Source organism: Lissotriton vulgaris, chromosome 10 (assembly GCF_964263255.1).
Source record: "Lissotriton vulgaris chromosome 10, aLisVul1.2, whole genome shotgun sequence".
Classification (NCBI taxonomy): Eukaryota; Metazoa; Chordata; class Amphibia; order Caudata; family Salamandridae; genus Lissotriton; species Lissotriton vulgaris.
Window position 1 is genome coordinate 1,055,632,719 of NC_141698.1, and position 14,646 is coordinate 1,055,647,364.

Below are 14,646 nucleotides of genomic sequence, written 5' to 3' on the forward strand. Positions count from 1 at the left end.
CTCGAGCGGGGCTGCTGAGACGGCACACTTCGTAAGCGATAAGCCTCTGTAGGTAGCCGGGACCAGGGAGCAGTGACAGGGGCTGCCCCCTCCCTCTCTCCTGACCATCTGGGCGCTTGGGTTTTTCCAGGGCTGAGAGGGCTGGCCGGGGGCCAGCTGGCTTGTTATTAATAGCCGCCCTGCCCGCGCGCTGCCTCTTTGCTCTACAAACCTCGGTCCCGCCAGGGCTGCTGCTGCTGTCGGAGATAACAGCCTGGTACAGCCGGACCTGCCCCGGAGGGATAACCCAGCTGTGCGTGAACTGTACCTGGCAGCGTCACCTGCACAGACTGAACACCGAGGCCCACCCAGGAGCAGCAACTCTCCAGCAATGAATGGCCCATCCGGCCCCACGCAGACCCCGGGTAAAGTGCCTGTGTCCGTCTGTCTGTGATCTGCTTTATTCGCCCAGGCCAGTGGTCGAAGTGAGGGGGGTCTGAGCCCATAGTTTTGTAATTTTGGTGCGAAAAGACAACCGTCATGGGACATTAAATTCCGATAGTTCGAATGTTTCAGCTGAAGTGTCAATCACATAGTCTCCATTGCTGTGACACCGAGGGAGGGGCAGACAGCTAAACAAGCCTTCTGACCAGGGTGCCTGCTTGTCTGAAAGAAATGTAAATGTGCCCAACTGGTCACTCTGCAAACGTAAAGGGTGCCTGGAAGCTGGTATTTGTTTTAATTAATGGAATCACCTGAAGCTTTCTGATGACACACACTTATTCTTTTTGACAAGTATTGTGTTGGTAGCCTCAGGGGGAGTAGGCAGCAGGAGCTCCATATGTTTTTAAAACAGCATGGTTTCCTCAAGGGACAGGGCTGCAGTAAAAAAAAGACTGTTCTCAAAAAGCCAGTGTGTAACTTGCAACCACTTTTCGTGAACAGACTCTTAGTACATCAGGCCCTTGGTTCTATTAAATCAGAGCCTTGGTTCTTTTGCATCAGGGCCTTGGTTCTATTACATCAGGCCTTTGGTTCTATTACATCAGGCCCTTGGTTCTATTACATCAGGCCCTTGGTTCTATTACATCATTCCCTTGGTTCTATTGCATAAGGCCCTTGGTTCTCTTCCATCAGGGCCTTGGTTCTATTGCATAAGGCCCTTGGTTCTATTACATCAGGCCTTTGGTTCTATTACATCAGGCCCTTGGTTCTATTACATCAGGCCCTTGGTTCTATTACATCAGGCCTTTGGTTCTATTACATCAGGCCCTTGGTTCTATTACATCAGGCCCTTGGTTCTATTACATCAGGGCCTTGGTTCAATTGCATCAGGCCCTTGGTTCTATTACATCAGGCCCTTGGTTCTCTTACATCAGGCCCTTGGGTCTATTGCATCAGGCCCTTGGGTCTATTGCATCAGGCCCTTGGATCTATTGCATCAGGTCCTTGGATCTATGACACCAGGGCCTTGGTTCAGTTGCATCAGGCCCTTGGTTTTATTTTGCAGACGGCCCTTGGTTCTATTACTTCAGACCCTTGGTTGTATTGCATAAGGCCCTTGGTTCTATTACACCAGGCCCTTGCTTCATTGCATGGGGCCCTTGGTTCGATTACATTTGGCCCTTGGTTCTCTTACATCAGGCCCTTGGTTCTATTGCATCAGACCCTTGTTTCTATTACATTTGGCCCTTGGTCCTCTTACATCAGGCCCTTGGTTCTATTGCATCAGACCCTTGGTTCTATTGCATTAGGCCCTTGGGTCTACTGCATCAGGCCGTTGGATCTATTGCATCAGGCCCTTGGCTCTATGACACCAGGGCCTTGGTTCTGTTGCATTAGGCCCTTGGTTTTATTTTTCAGAAGGCCCTTGGTTCTATTACTTCAGGCCCTTGGTTCTATTGCATAAGGCCCTTGGTTCTATTGCATCATGCCCTGGGTTCTATTACCTCAGGCCATTGGTTCTATTATATTAGGTTCTTGGTTCTGTTACATCAGGCCCTTGGTTCTATTGCATTAGGCCCTTGGTTATTACTTCAGGTGCTTGGTTCTATTACATCAGGCCCTTGGTTATAACAGATCAGTCATTTGGTTTTCTTACATCAGGCCCTTGGTTCTGTTACATCAGGCCCTTGGTTCTATTGCATTAGGCCCTTGGTTATTACTTCAGGTGCTTGGTTCTATTACATCAGGCCCTTGGTTATAATACATCAGTCATTTGGTTTTCTTACATCAGGCCCTTGGTTCTATTACTTCAGGCCCTTGGTTGTATTGCATAAGACCCTTGGTTCTATTGCATAAGGCCCTTGGTTCTCTTACATCAGGCCCTTGGTTCTATTTCATGAGGCCCTTGGTTCTTTTGCATCAGGGCCTTGGTTCTATTGCATAAGGCCCTTGGTTCTATTGCATGAGGCTCTTGGTTCTATTACATCACACCCTTGGTTCTATTTCATCAGGCCCTTGGTTGTATTGCAGCAGGCCTTGCTTCTTTTGCATCAGGGCCTTGGCTCTATTACTTCAGGCCCTTGGTTCTATTGCATCAGGCCCTTGGCTCTATTACATCAGGCCATTGCTTTAATTCCATTAGGCCCTTGGTTCTCTTACATCAGGCCCTTGGTTCTATTGCATCAGTCTCTTGGTTCTATTGCACTAGGGTCTTGGTTCTATTACTTCAGGCCCTTGGTTCTATTGCAGCAGGGCCTTGGTTCATTTGCATCACGGCCTTGGTTCTAATACATCATGCCATTGGTTCTATTACACCAGGCCCTTGGTTCTATTGTATCAGGCCCTTGTTTCTATTGCATTAGGCTCTTGGTTCTAATACATCAGGCCCCTGGTTCTATTGCAGTGGGCCCTTGGTTCTATTGCACCAGGGCCTTGGTTCTATTGCATCAGGCCCTTGGTTCTATTATATCAGGGCCTTGGTTCTATTACATCATGCCCTTGGTTCTATTACATCAGGCCCTTGTTTCTATTGCATTAGGCTCTTGGTTCTATTACATCAGGCCCTTGGTTCTATTGCAGTGGGCCCTTGCTTCTATTGTATCAGGCCCTTGGTTCTATTACATCAGGCCCTTGGTTCTATTACATCAGGCCCTTGTTTCTATTGCATTAGGCTCTTGGTTCTATTACATCACGCCCTTGGTTCTATTGCAGTGGGTCCTTGGTTCTATTGCACCAGGGCCTAGGTTCTATTGCATCAGGCCCGTGGTTCTATTATATCAGGGCCTTGGTTCTATTACATCATGCCCTTGGTTCTATTACATCAGGGCCTTGGTTCTATTGCATCAGGGCCGTCGTTCTATTACATCAGGCCCTTGGTTCTGTTGCATCAGGGCCTTGGTTCTGTTGCATCAGGCCCTTGGTTCTATTGCATAAGGACCTTGGTTCTATTACATCAGGCCCTTGGTTCTATTGCATAAGGCCCTTGGTTCTGTTGCATAAGGCCCTTGGTTCTATTACATTCGGCTCTTGGTTCTATCACATTAAGCCCTTGGCTCTCTTACATCAGGCCCTTGGTTATATTGCATCAGGCCCTTGGATCTATTACATCAGGCCAAATGGTTCAAATACATCAGTCCCTTGTTTCTATTACATCAAGCCCTTGGTTTTATTATTTCTGGCCCTTGGTTCTATGACATCAGGCCCTTGGTTCTGTTACATCAGGCCCTTGGTTCTATTACTTCAGGCCCTTGGTTCTATTGTCCCAGGCCTTGGGTTCTATGACATCAGGCCATTGGTTCTGTTGCATCAGGCCCTTGGTTCTATTACTTCAGGCCCTTAGTTCTATTGTCCCAGGCCTTTGGTTCTATTACATCAGGCCCTTGGATCTATTGCAGTGAGCCCTTGGTTCTATTGCATCAGACCCATGGCTCTATGACATAAGGCCCTTGGTTCTATTGTATCAGGCCCTTTGTTCTATTGCAGCAGACCCTTGGTTCTATGACATCAGGCCCTTGGTTCTATTGCATCAGGCCCTTGGTTCTATTGTATCAGGCCCTTGGTTCTATGACATCAGGCCCTTGGTTCTATTGTATCAGGCCCTTGGTTCTATTGCATCAGGCCCTTAGTTCTATTGCATCAGGCCCTTGGTTCTATTGCACCAGGCCCTTGGTTCTGTTGCATCAGGCACCTGGTTCCATTACTTCAGACCATTGGTTCTATTGCATCGGGCCCTTGGTTCTATTGCATCAGGCCCTTGGTTCTATTCCATCAGGCCCTTGGTTCTATTCCATCAGGCCCTTGGTTCAAATAGATCAGGCCCTTGGTTCTATTACATCAGGCCCTTGGTTCTATGACATCAGACCCTTGGTTCTATTCCATCAGGCCCTCGGTTCTGTTGCATCAGGCACGTGGTTCCATTACTTCAGACCATTGGTTCTATTGCATCGGGCCCTTGGTTCTATTGCAGCAGACCCTTGGTTCTATTCCATCAGACCCTTGGTTCTATTCCATCAGGCCCTTGGTTCTTTTGCATTAGGCCCTTCGTTCTATTGCAGCAGACCCTTGGTTCTATTCCATCAGGCCCTTGGTTCTATTCCATCAGGCCCTTGGTTCTTTTGCATTAGGCCCTTGGTTCTATTGCAGCAGACCCTTGGTTCTATTCCATCAGGCGATTGGTTCTATTCCATCAGGCCCTTGGTTCTATTGCAGCAGACCCTTGGTTCTATTCCATCGGGCCCTTGGTTCTATTACATCAGGCCCTTGGTTCTATTGCATCAGACACATGGCTCTATGACATCAGGCCCTTGGTTCTATTCCATCAGGCCCTTGGTTCAAATAGATCAGGCCCTTGGTTCTATTACATCAGGCCCTTGGTTCTATGACATCAGACCCTTGGTTCTATTCCATCAGGCCCTTGGTTCTGTTGCATCAGGCACCTGGTTCCATTACTTCAGACCATTGGTTCTATTGCATCAGGCCTTTGGTTCTATTCCATCAGACCCTTGGTTCTATTCCATCAGGCCCTTGGTTCTTTTGCATTAGGCCCTTGGTTCTATTGCAGCAGACCCTTGGTTCTATTCCATCAGGCGATTGGTTCTATTCCATCAGGCGATTGGTTCTATTCCATCAGGCCCTTGGTTCTATTGCAGCAGACCCTTGGTTCTATTCCATCGGGCCCTTGGTTCTATTACATCAGGCCCTTGGTTCTATTGTATCAGGCCCTTAGTTCTATTACCTCAGGCCCTTGGTTCTATTGTATCAGGCCCTTGGTTCTATGACATCAGACCCTTGGTTCTATTCCATCAGGCCCTTGGTTCTATTGTATCAGGCCCTTAGTTCTATTACCTCAGGCCCTTGGTTCTATTGTATCAGGCCCTTAGTTCTATTACCTCAGGCCCTTGGTTCTGTTGCATCAGGCACCTGGTTCCATTACTTCAGACCATTGGTTCTATTGCATCGGGCCCTTGGTTCTATTGCAGCAGACCCTTGGTTCTATTCCATCAGACCCTTGGTTCTATTCCATCAGGCCCTTGGTTCTATTGCATTAGGCCCTTGGTTCTATTGCAGCAGACCCTTGGTTCTATTCCATCAGACCCTTGGTTCTATTCCATCAGGCCCTTGGTTCTATTGCATTAGGCCCTTGGTTCTATTGCAGCAGACCCTTGGTTCTATTCCATCGGGCCCTTGGTTCTACTACATCAGGCCCTTGGTTCTATTGTATGAGGCCCTTAGTTCTATTACCTCAGACCCTTGGCTCTATTGCATCAGGCCCTTGGTTCTATTGCATCAGACCCTTAGTTCTATGGGAAATTTTGTTCGAGTTCTAGTTGGTTAACAACGTGGAGCATAAATAGGTGTCTTCAGTTTAAAACTAGTTCAGTTTTGATGAATAAGAGGACAGTGAATTCTTCTTTCAATTGAGTGACAGAGTGGAGAGCAAATAAAATATATTTACAGTGGTGAATCTGTTACAATGAGGGACATTTTGCACTTCAAGTGCATAATATTATTGTGTGATTTAAGATGTTTTGGGGTCTCCTCTGAGGGACATTTGAATTCCAAAGAGAGACGTTTTATTTTGATATGAGAGACTTGAGTTCATTTAGAGGATGGCTTTCTTTAGATAAAGAGCAACACTGCAAATCTCATTAATGTTATTCGGAAATCACAGTGAGTACTTGTTACGTGTGGCCCAGTGAATTGAGTTATATGCAGTAACTGATGTCACCACAGATATCAGAATGACGATTTTTCCAGCAAACAGCACATCTTTGCAGTTTTCACCTGATACATTTCTGCAAGTCAACCCTAAGGAATGTATTCAGTGAACAATGCCGATACTTATTGTCATGCGCGCATTAAGCACCAAAATGCATATGTTATTCCCCATTATTGGACAGATTTGTAATTGGAAGTTATTTATCTCACTCAATCAATTCAGACGTGTTGGAGTCAGGTATTATTGGGGTTGATACCAATCAGCGCAAACACCGGGTCACTTGTCAGGAAGCCAAAGGGTCTCATTGGTAGTTGGTTGTGTGACACAATTTACTTGCAAACGAGTGTCACTGTGAGCCTAATTGAAAGGTGTTAGTTGGTGAAAATTAATAACGCTTTAAACCGTTTGAAAATTCATTTTTGTCAATGTGAAGGACAGTGTATGTTTGGAAAATTCTGTACATTTAAAGATAAAAGTTATTTTGATTTGAAAATGTATGGGTTTATCAAATGTCTGCATCACCTCAACAAAATATTAGATTGCCACCTGATAAATGTTGTGACTTGTGATCTTGGCTGAAGTGTGTTAAAACAAATGGATGTAGGTATCCCATTTCAGTTCTTTGTAAAACCTAATCCCAGAACCGTGAAAGCTCGGACAGTGTCCTCCAGTACTACTGACAGTGTGTCTGATTCCCAGAACTAACTTGAGAAAAAATCCCAATCTTACTAATAACTCTTGGTATTCACAGAAGTTTGGATTTTGTCTTAAGACAGACTTAAAACAGACTTAAGTTAGAATTCTGTCTTAACTCTGTCTTAAGACAAAATCCTAACTTCTGTGAATACCAAAAGTAGTAAGTTTAGGATTTTGTCTTGTTAGTTCTGTGAATCAGCCCCAGAGTGAGGCATTGTGTGCAAGTGATGGACATTTTGTGTCAAAAGTAATGATGAATATTTTTTCTAAGCGTGTGATGTGGAGTTCAGGTGAACATTTTTAGTTTGTAAATGCACCTTTAGTCAATGGTATGTGTTGCTTTGAATTTGTATGAAGAACGTTTTGGGTAACATTGAGAAACAGTTTAGGGGTTCATCAGAGGAAAACATGATTCCAAAAACAGTAAAAGCGCCGATTGAGGAAAAATTTCCCACATATCACAGGAATTTCACAAATGCACCACAACTTTCAGAGACAACCTGATTTATCACCTCAGTGATGGAGCTGTGTGTTCCACCAAATATTTTGGGTTTTACCATAGCCCTGCACTTGATCGATCGCACCATATCGTCTTCCAACATATCATCAAAATAACTTGATGGGGAGTTGAGAAGGATGCATCTGTACTTCCTCACCTTGACAATATGTTGGATGTGGATATTCTGTAGTCGTTTGTGCGCAGGTCCATATTGCTGACCTCATGATTTTGACATGCAACCGCTGCATTGGTGCTAGGCTGCCAATTGTGCGTCAGCGCAGAGGACAGCACAGCACTAATGGCACAGCTCAGTGCAGCAAGATAGCCTGCAGCGCGGCGCTGCGTCATTTTCTAGTAAATAGGCCCCATTGTGCAGCCAGAGTTCCGACGTGGCAACAGAAGAGCAGCGTCATCGGGTTGCGTGGAATAAGTGTGATTCCAGATAGGAATGTGATTGAAATGTGCTGCGGTTGAGCTCAGCCAGAATACATTTTGCATCTCATAACTGCAATCCAGGCATTAGGTAATTGGACTCTACCCTCGCTCACTGGCATTCACAGCAGCTCTCGTTACCTGCATAATGCAATAATGCATAATGTAATTTGGGTTTTGATGGCACTTTCCATTGAAATGTTAGATGAAATGTCACATCCCATTTATATATCGAGATGTATATCCTGCAGCAGCGGCACAAGAAGGGCAGATAGAAGAAGTATCTCAGACTTTAAGGATTCCAGTTGTTCATTCGTTCAAGCAGAGGTAGCTCTCTTTCACCTAACAATTTCTGGGGATGGTGATGTCACGACATAGTGAGATAGCGCCATAGCTTAAGTTGTAAAAAGCATAAGTGCCAGGGCCCTCGCCAGAAGGCCACCCCAGCGTGCACCACGCATTGCCCCTGCCAGTGCAGCCACAGTACCAACACAACTACTAACCAGCACAGTCTTACAAGTGCGACAATTCAGACTATTCCAGGCCCACAAAGCTATATGAATGATTCGAGTAGAAGGTATTAGTCCTTTCTAATATATATTCAATTCATAAACTGTAGTTGTGCTTATTTCTAAATAAGACAAACATCGCCACCATGTGGCAGACTGTTATACGTGCCAGTGTTGACAAGCGCAGTTGCAAAGCACTGGAAACCACTGGCTCAAATTAAGCACTGGTTTTCACTACCAAAATGAATATGAAGCTGGATATTGTCAATATACAATTGGAACCATAGATGATATTGAGAGATCTGAGGTTGCAATGGACTACTGTACAATTTGAATAAAAGGGGACAGAGGAAAGACCTCTGTTTGTCACAGAACAAGATGGATTTTACGATTCACAAACTCTAATTTGTTGCCTGCGTTCTGACCAGGACACTCCTGACCAGAATTTCAGCTACTAAATCTTTATTAAAAAGTTAAGACTGAAAAGTCTGCTTGACTTTCATGGGTAGCTTTATTATGCAGTAAATGTCTAGTGTTGGGTGAAGGGTGTGACTTTGTTAAGCAGTAAATGCCTAGTATGTGGTAGGCGGCGAGACTTTGGTATGCTGTAAATGTCTAGTGTTGGGTGGACGTTGTGACTTTGTTAAGCTGTAAATGCCTAGTTTGGGGTGGACAGTGTGACTTTGTTAAGCAGTAAACATCTACTGTGGGGTGGACGATGTGACTTTGTTAAGCAGTATATATCTAGTGTGAGGTGGACGGTGTGACTTTTTTTAGGCCGTAAATGTCTAGTGTGGGGTGGTAGTGTGACTTTGTTAAGCCGCAAATGTCTAGTGTGGGGTGGTAGTGTGACTTTGTTAAGCCGCAAATGTCTAGTGTGGGGTGGTATTGTGACTTTGCTAAGCCGTAATATCTAGTGTTGGATGGACGGTGTGATTTTGGTAAGCAGTAAATGCCTAGTGTGTGGTAGTCGGTGTGAAGGTTGAATCAGAAAGAGTGTAACTCTGGTGTTACAATCACAATAATGATGAATGTCGAAACAAGACCATTTCCTGAAAAGCAATAACTCTTTATTAAACACATTCACTATGTTGAACAGTGGACATTAGACAGAATGGTCCTGTTTCATTTATAAATTAACCCTTCAGCTGCTGCAGTCAAGATAAGCTAGTGTTCGGCTATTCAGGGTCTAGAGTTGGTGCTGTTCCATAATTACGATTCAGAAATGGGGGTGGTGATGAATAGAGTGTCTGAATTAAGCAGACCACTCTTACCCAGTCCAAAGATCAGGGCTTGATACATCACCGTTATTTATCTCACTGCACCATCCCAGTTCAGAACCTGGCTATATGCAAATCAGTCTGTCCCTGGCCCAGTGCATCATGGGAACAGGGCAGACTAAACTACCAAGCCAATTCTTCACCAGAAAGGAGACAAGCTACCGGGGACCGGTTTCTGGCATTTCAGCCGTCGTCGGCCCGGCTTGCTTGAATCCTGATGGTGCAGTGAGAAAGGGACTCATGTCTGAGTATACCCTACCACACCTGTAGTGGCCAAAAACGATTCAGAAATGGGGGTGGTGATGAAAAAATGGTGATGGATCAAGCCTTGATCTTTGGACTGGGTAAGAGTGGTCTGCTTAATTCAGACACTCTGTTCATCACCACCCCCTTTTCTGAATCATTTTTGTCCACCATAAGCGTGGAAGGGTATACTCAGATGTGAGTCCCTAGCTCATTGCACCATCAGGATTCAAGCAAGCCGGGCCGAAGACGGCTGAAATGCCAGAAACCGGTCCCCGGTAGCTTGTTTCCTTCCCAGTATAAGAATTGGCTTGGTAGTTTGGTCTGCCCTGTTCCCATGATGCACTGGGCCAGGGTCAGACTAATTTGCATATAGCCAAGTTCTGAGCTGGGATGGTGCAGTGAGCTAAAAAACGGTGATGGATCAAGCCCTGATCTTTGGACTGGGTAAGAGTGGTCTGCTTAATTCAGACACTCTGTTCATCACCACCCCTTTTTCTGAATCGTTCCATAATTACGGCTCACGGTTATATGGTATTTTTTTTTTTACATTTACGTCTGTATTTATCCATATTTATTTTTTGTCAACTTTATCTGCATTTATCCATAATTAATATGAGTTTTGAGAAGTAAATAAAACTGAAACTGGTATATTTCTACATTTATTTAACCAATAAATATGCAGCCATGCTTGAATGGCTGCCAGGTTTCAGTGATATGAACACCCGCAAAAGATAAATAAATGCACTTATATAAAAATATGCACATTTCAGTATCAACCTTGTGCATAGCTACTGTTGTTTAAGCCTCTTTACCAAACTTACTTTAATTTTTAACCCCCTTACCTATCAATTCACACAGTTATTGGCATAGCTTGGCATGGCAAAGTGTATTTACAATCAATCAAAAAGCACCCAATTTCCATTTTTATCCACATTTAAAAATAAATACAGACAAAAATAACGTTTTGCTGTCTGTATTGATCTGTATAAATCAGTAAAAACGGAAAACAGGGAGTCTTATCCATAATCCGATTGGCAAAAGATGTCACTTCTTGGGGTGGCGGGTAAGAGGAGCTCTCTGTTGTCCTGGAAAGCTGGATCTGATGCTTTTTAAGAAGTATTGACTGTGGGAAAATATTAACACATGTGTGGAGGGGGTGGTGTGGCACTCTGTAGGGTAATTCCAAATTTTAGTGCACTCCTAATAGCTTAGGTGCTGACCGGTTTGCTCCCTCTGACCGTTGGGGAGTTATCAAATGTACCGATTAGATGCTGTCAGGTTTGACAGATTACCCAGTCGCACTCTTCTGGGGAAATCAATCCCTTGAAGGGATTGATTTCCCCAGAAGAGTGCGACTGGGTAATCTGTCAAACCTGACAGCATCTAATCGGTACAAATATTAACACACCCATAGGAGCCTTTATTATTGGTTAGCACTGGCAACTACCCCAAAGTCAAGGTACTGGTCGGTGTTAGTGTTGCTGTCCTTCAGGGTTGGCAGGCCCTGAGGGTGCAGAGGGCTGGACCACTGCAGATCCCCACATGGACAATAGTCTCCTGAGAATGGCACTGGGGCAGTCTTAGACATCAAAGAGTATGTATTGATAATGATCCACACCAGGCAGAGGCTCAGGAGTTACTTCTTTGCCTCAGGGTGTCCCCACATTAACTCAAAGAAAAAACCTGTTGGTGTAGGATGCAGTGATCACCAAACAGCCATCACTTCTTTAGTAGCCTACCTCTTCTTGATGAAGGAGCATCGGCCTTCCACCTCTTCTTCATGAAGGATCATCGTCCCTCCACCTCCTCTTCACAAAGGAGCATCATCCCTCCACCTCCTCTTGACGAAGGATCATCGTCTCTCCACCTCTTCTTCCCAAAGGAGCATCGTCCCTACACCTCCTCTTCACAAAGGAGCATCAACCCTCCACCTCCACTTGACAAAGGAGCATCGTCCCTACACCTCCTCTTCACAAAGGAGCATCAACCCTCCACCTCCTCTTGACAAAGGAGCATCGTCCCTCCACCTCTTCTTCATGAAGGAGCATCATCCCTCCACCTCCTCTTGACAAATGAGCATCATCCCTCCACCTCCTCTTGACAAAGGAGCATCGTCCCTCCACCTCTTCTTCATGAAGGAGCATCGTCCCTCCACCTCCTCTTTACAAAGGAGCCTCATCCCTCCACCTCCTCTTGACAAAGGAGCATTGTCCCTCCACCTCTCCTTCATGAAGGAGCATCGTCCCTCCACCTCCTCTTGACAAAGGACCATCATCCCTCCACCTCTTCTTGACAAAGGAGCATCGTCCCTCCACCTCTTCTTCATGAAGGAGCATCATCCCTCCACCTCCTCTTGACAAAGGAGCATCATCCCTTCACTTCCTCTTGTCAAAGGAGCATATTCCCTCCACCTCTTCTTCATGAAGGAGCATCGCCCCTTCACCTCCTCTTGACAAAGGAGCATCATCCCTCCACCTCCTCTTCACAAAGGAGCATCATCCCTCCACCTTCTCTTGACAAAGGAGCATCGTCCCTCCACCTCTTCTTCATGAAGGAGCATCGTCCCTCCACCTCCTCTTGACAAAGGAGCATCATCCCTCCACCTCCTCTTGACAAAGGAGCATCGTCCCTCCACCTCTTCTTCACGAAGGAGCATCGTCCCTTCACCTCCTCTTGACAAGGGAGCATCATCCCTCCACCTCCTCTTCACAAAGGAGAATCGTCCCTCCACCTTCTCTTCACAAAGGGGCATCGTCCCTTCACCTCCTCTTGACAAAGGAGCATCATCCCTCCACCTGCTCTTCACAAAGGAGCATCGTCCATCCACCTCCTCTTCACAAAGGGGCATCTTCCCTCCATCTTTTCTTGACGAAGGAGTATCGTTTCTCCACCTCTTCTTGACGAAGGAGCACTCCAGGATACTGATGATGGCAGAACTCCCTGGTACTGATGGTCGCAGCACTCCCTGGTACTGATGATGGCAGCACTCCCTGGTACTGACGATGGCATGGCAGCACTCCTTGATACTGATGATGGCAGTGCTCCCTGGCACTGATGATGGCAGCACTCCTTGATACTGATGATGGCAGCACTCCTTGATACTGATGATGGCAGCACTCCCTGGTACTGATGGTGGCAGCACTGCCTGGTACTGATGGTCGCAGCACTCCCTGGTACTGATGATGGCAGCACTCCCTGGTTCTGACAATGGCATGGCAGCACTCCTTGATACTGATGATGGCAGTGCTCCCTGGCACTGATGATGGCAACACTCCTTTATACTGATGATGGCAGCACTCCTTGATACTTATGATGGCAGTGTTCCCTGGTACTGACGATGGCAGAACTCCCTGATACTGATGATGGCAGTGCTCCCTGGCACTGATGATGGCAGCACTCCTTGATACTGATGATGGCAGCACTCCTTGATACTGATGATGGCAGTGCTCCCTGGTACTGATGATGGCAGCACTCCCTGGTACTGATGGTGGCAGCACTGCCTGGTACTGATGGTCGCAGCACTCCCTGGTTCTGACAATGGCATGGCAGCACTCCTTGATACTGATGATGGCAGTGCTCCCTGGCACTGATGATGGCAACACTCCTTTATACTGATGATGGCAGCACTCCTTGATACTGATGATGGCAGCACTCCTTGATACTTATGATGGCAGTGTTCCCTGGTACTGACGATGGCAGAACTCTCTGATACTGGTGATGGCAGCACTCTCTTGTACTGTTGATGGCAGCACTCCCTGATACTGGTGATGGCAGCACTCCTTGAAACTGATGTTGGCAGTGTTCCCTGGTACTGACGATGGCAGAACTCCCTGATACTGGTGATGGCAGCACTCTCTTGTACTGACAATGGCAGAACTCCCTGATACTGGTGATGGCAGCACTCCTTGATACTGTTGATGGCAGTGCTCCCTGGTACTAATGATGGCAGCACTCCCTGGTACTGATGGTGGCAGCACTGCTTGGTACTGACAGTCGCAGCACTCCCTGGTACTGATGATGGCAGCACTCCCTGGTTCTGACGATGGCATGGCAGCACTCCTTGATACTGATGATGGCAGTGCTCCCTGGCACTGATGATGGCAATACTCCTTGATACTGATGATGGCAGCACTCCTTGATACTGATGATGGCAGCACTCCTTGATACTGATGATGGCAGCTCTCCTTGATACTGATGATGGCAGTGTTCCCTGGTACTGACGATGGCAGAACTCCCTGATACTGGTGATGGCAGCACTCTCTTGTACGGATGATGGCAGCACTCCCTGGTACCGATGATGGCAGCACTCCCTGGTACCGATGATGGCAGCACTCCCTGATACTGGTGATGGCAGCACTCCTTGATACTGATGATGGCAGCACTCCTTGATACTGATGATGGCAGTGTTCCCTGGTACTGACGATGGCAGAACTCCCTGATACTGGTGATGGCAGCACTCTCTTGTACTGACGATGGCAGAACTCCCTGATACTGGTGATGGCAGCACTCTCTTGTACTGATGATGGCAGCACTCCCTGGTACCGATGATGGCAGCACTCCCTGATACTGTTGATGGCAGCACTCCTTGATACTGATGATGGCAGCACTCCTTGATACTGATGATGGCAGTGTTCCCTGGTACTGACGATGGCAGAACTCCCTGATACTGGTGATGGCAGTACTCTCTTGTACTTATGATGGCAGCACTCCCTGATACCGATGATGGCAGCACTCCTGGTACTGATGATGGCAGCACTCCCTGATACCGATGATGGCAGCACTCCTGGTACTGATGATGGCAGCACTCCCTGATACCGATGATGGCAGCACTCCTGGTACTGA

At 46.4% G+C, this 14,646-nt stretch overlaps 1 protein-coding gene across 1 annotated transcript in view; it reads left to right on the forward strand.

The window, feature by feature from the left end:
* Window positions 1–201: 201 nt before the first annotated feature.
* GADL1 (GAD like acidic amino acid decarboxylase 1) overlaps window positions 202–14,646 on the forward strand; it is a 686,124-nt gene continuing 671,679 nt past the window's right edge. The window contains exon 1 of the mRNA XM_086942110.1: window positions 202–404. Coding sequence (XP_086798236.1) covers window positions 371–404 — 34 coding nt within the window. The 5' untranslated portion in view covers window positions 202–370. The remainder of the gene's footprint in view (window positions 405–14,646) is intronic.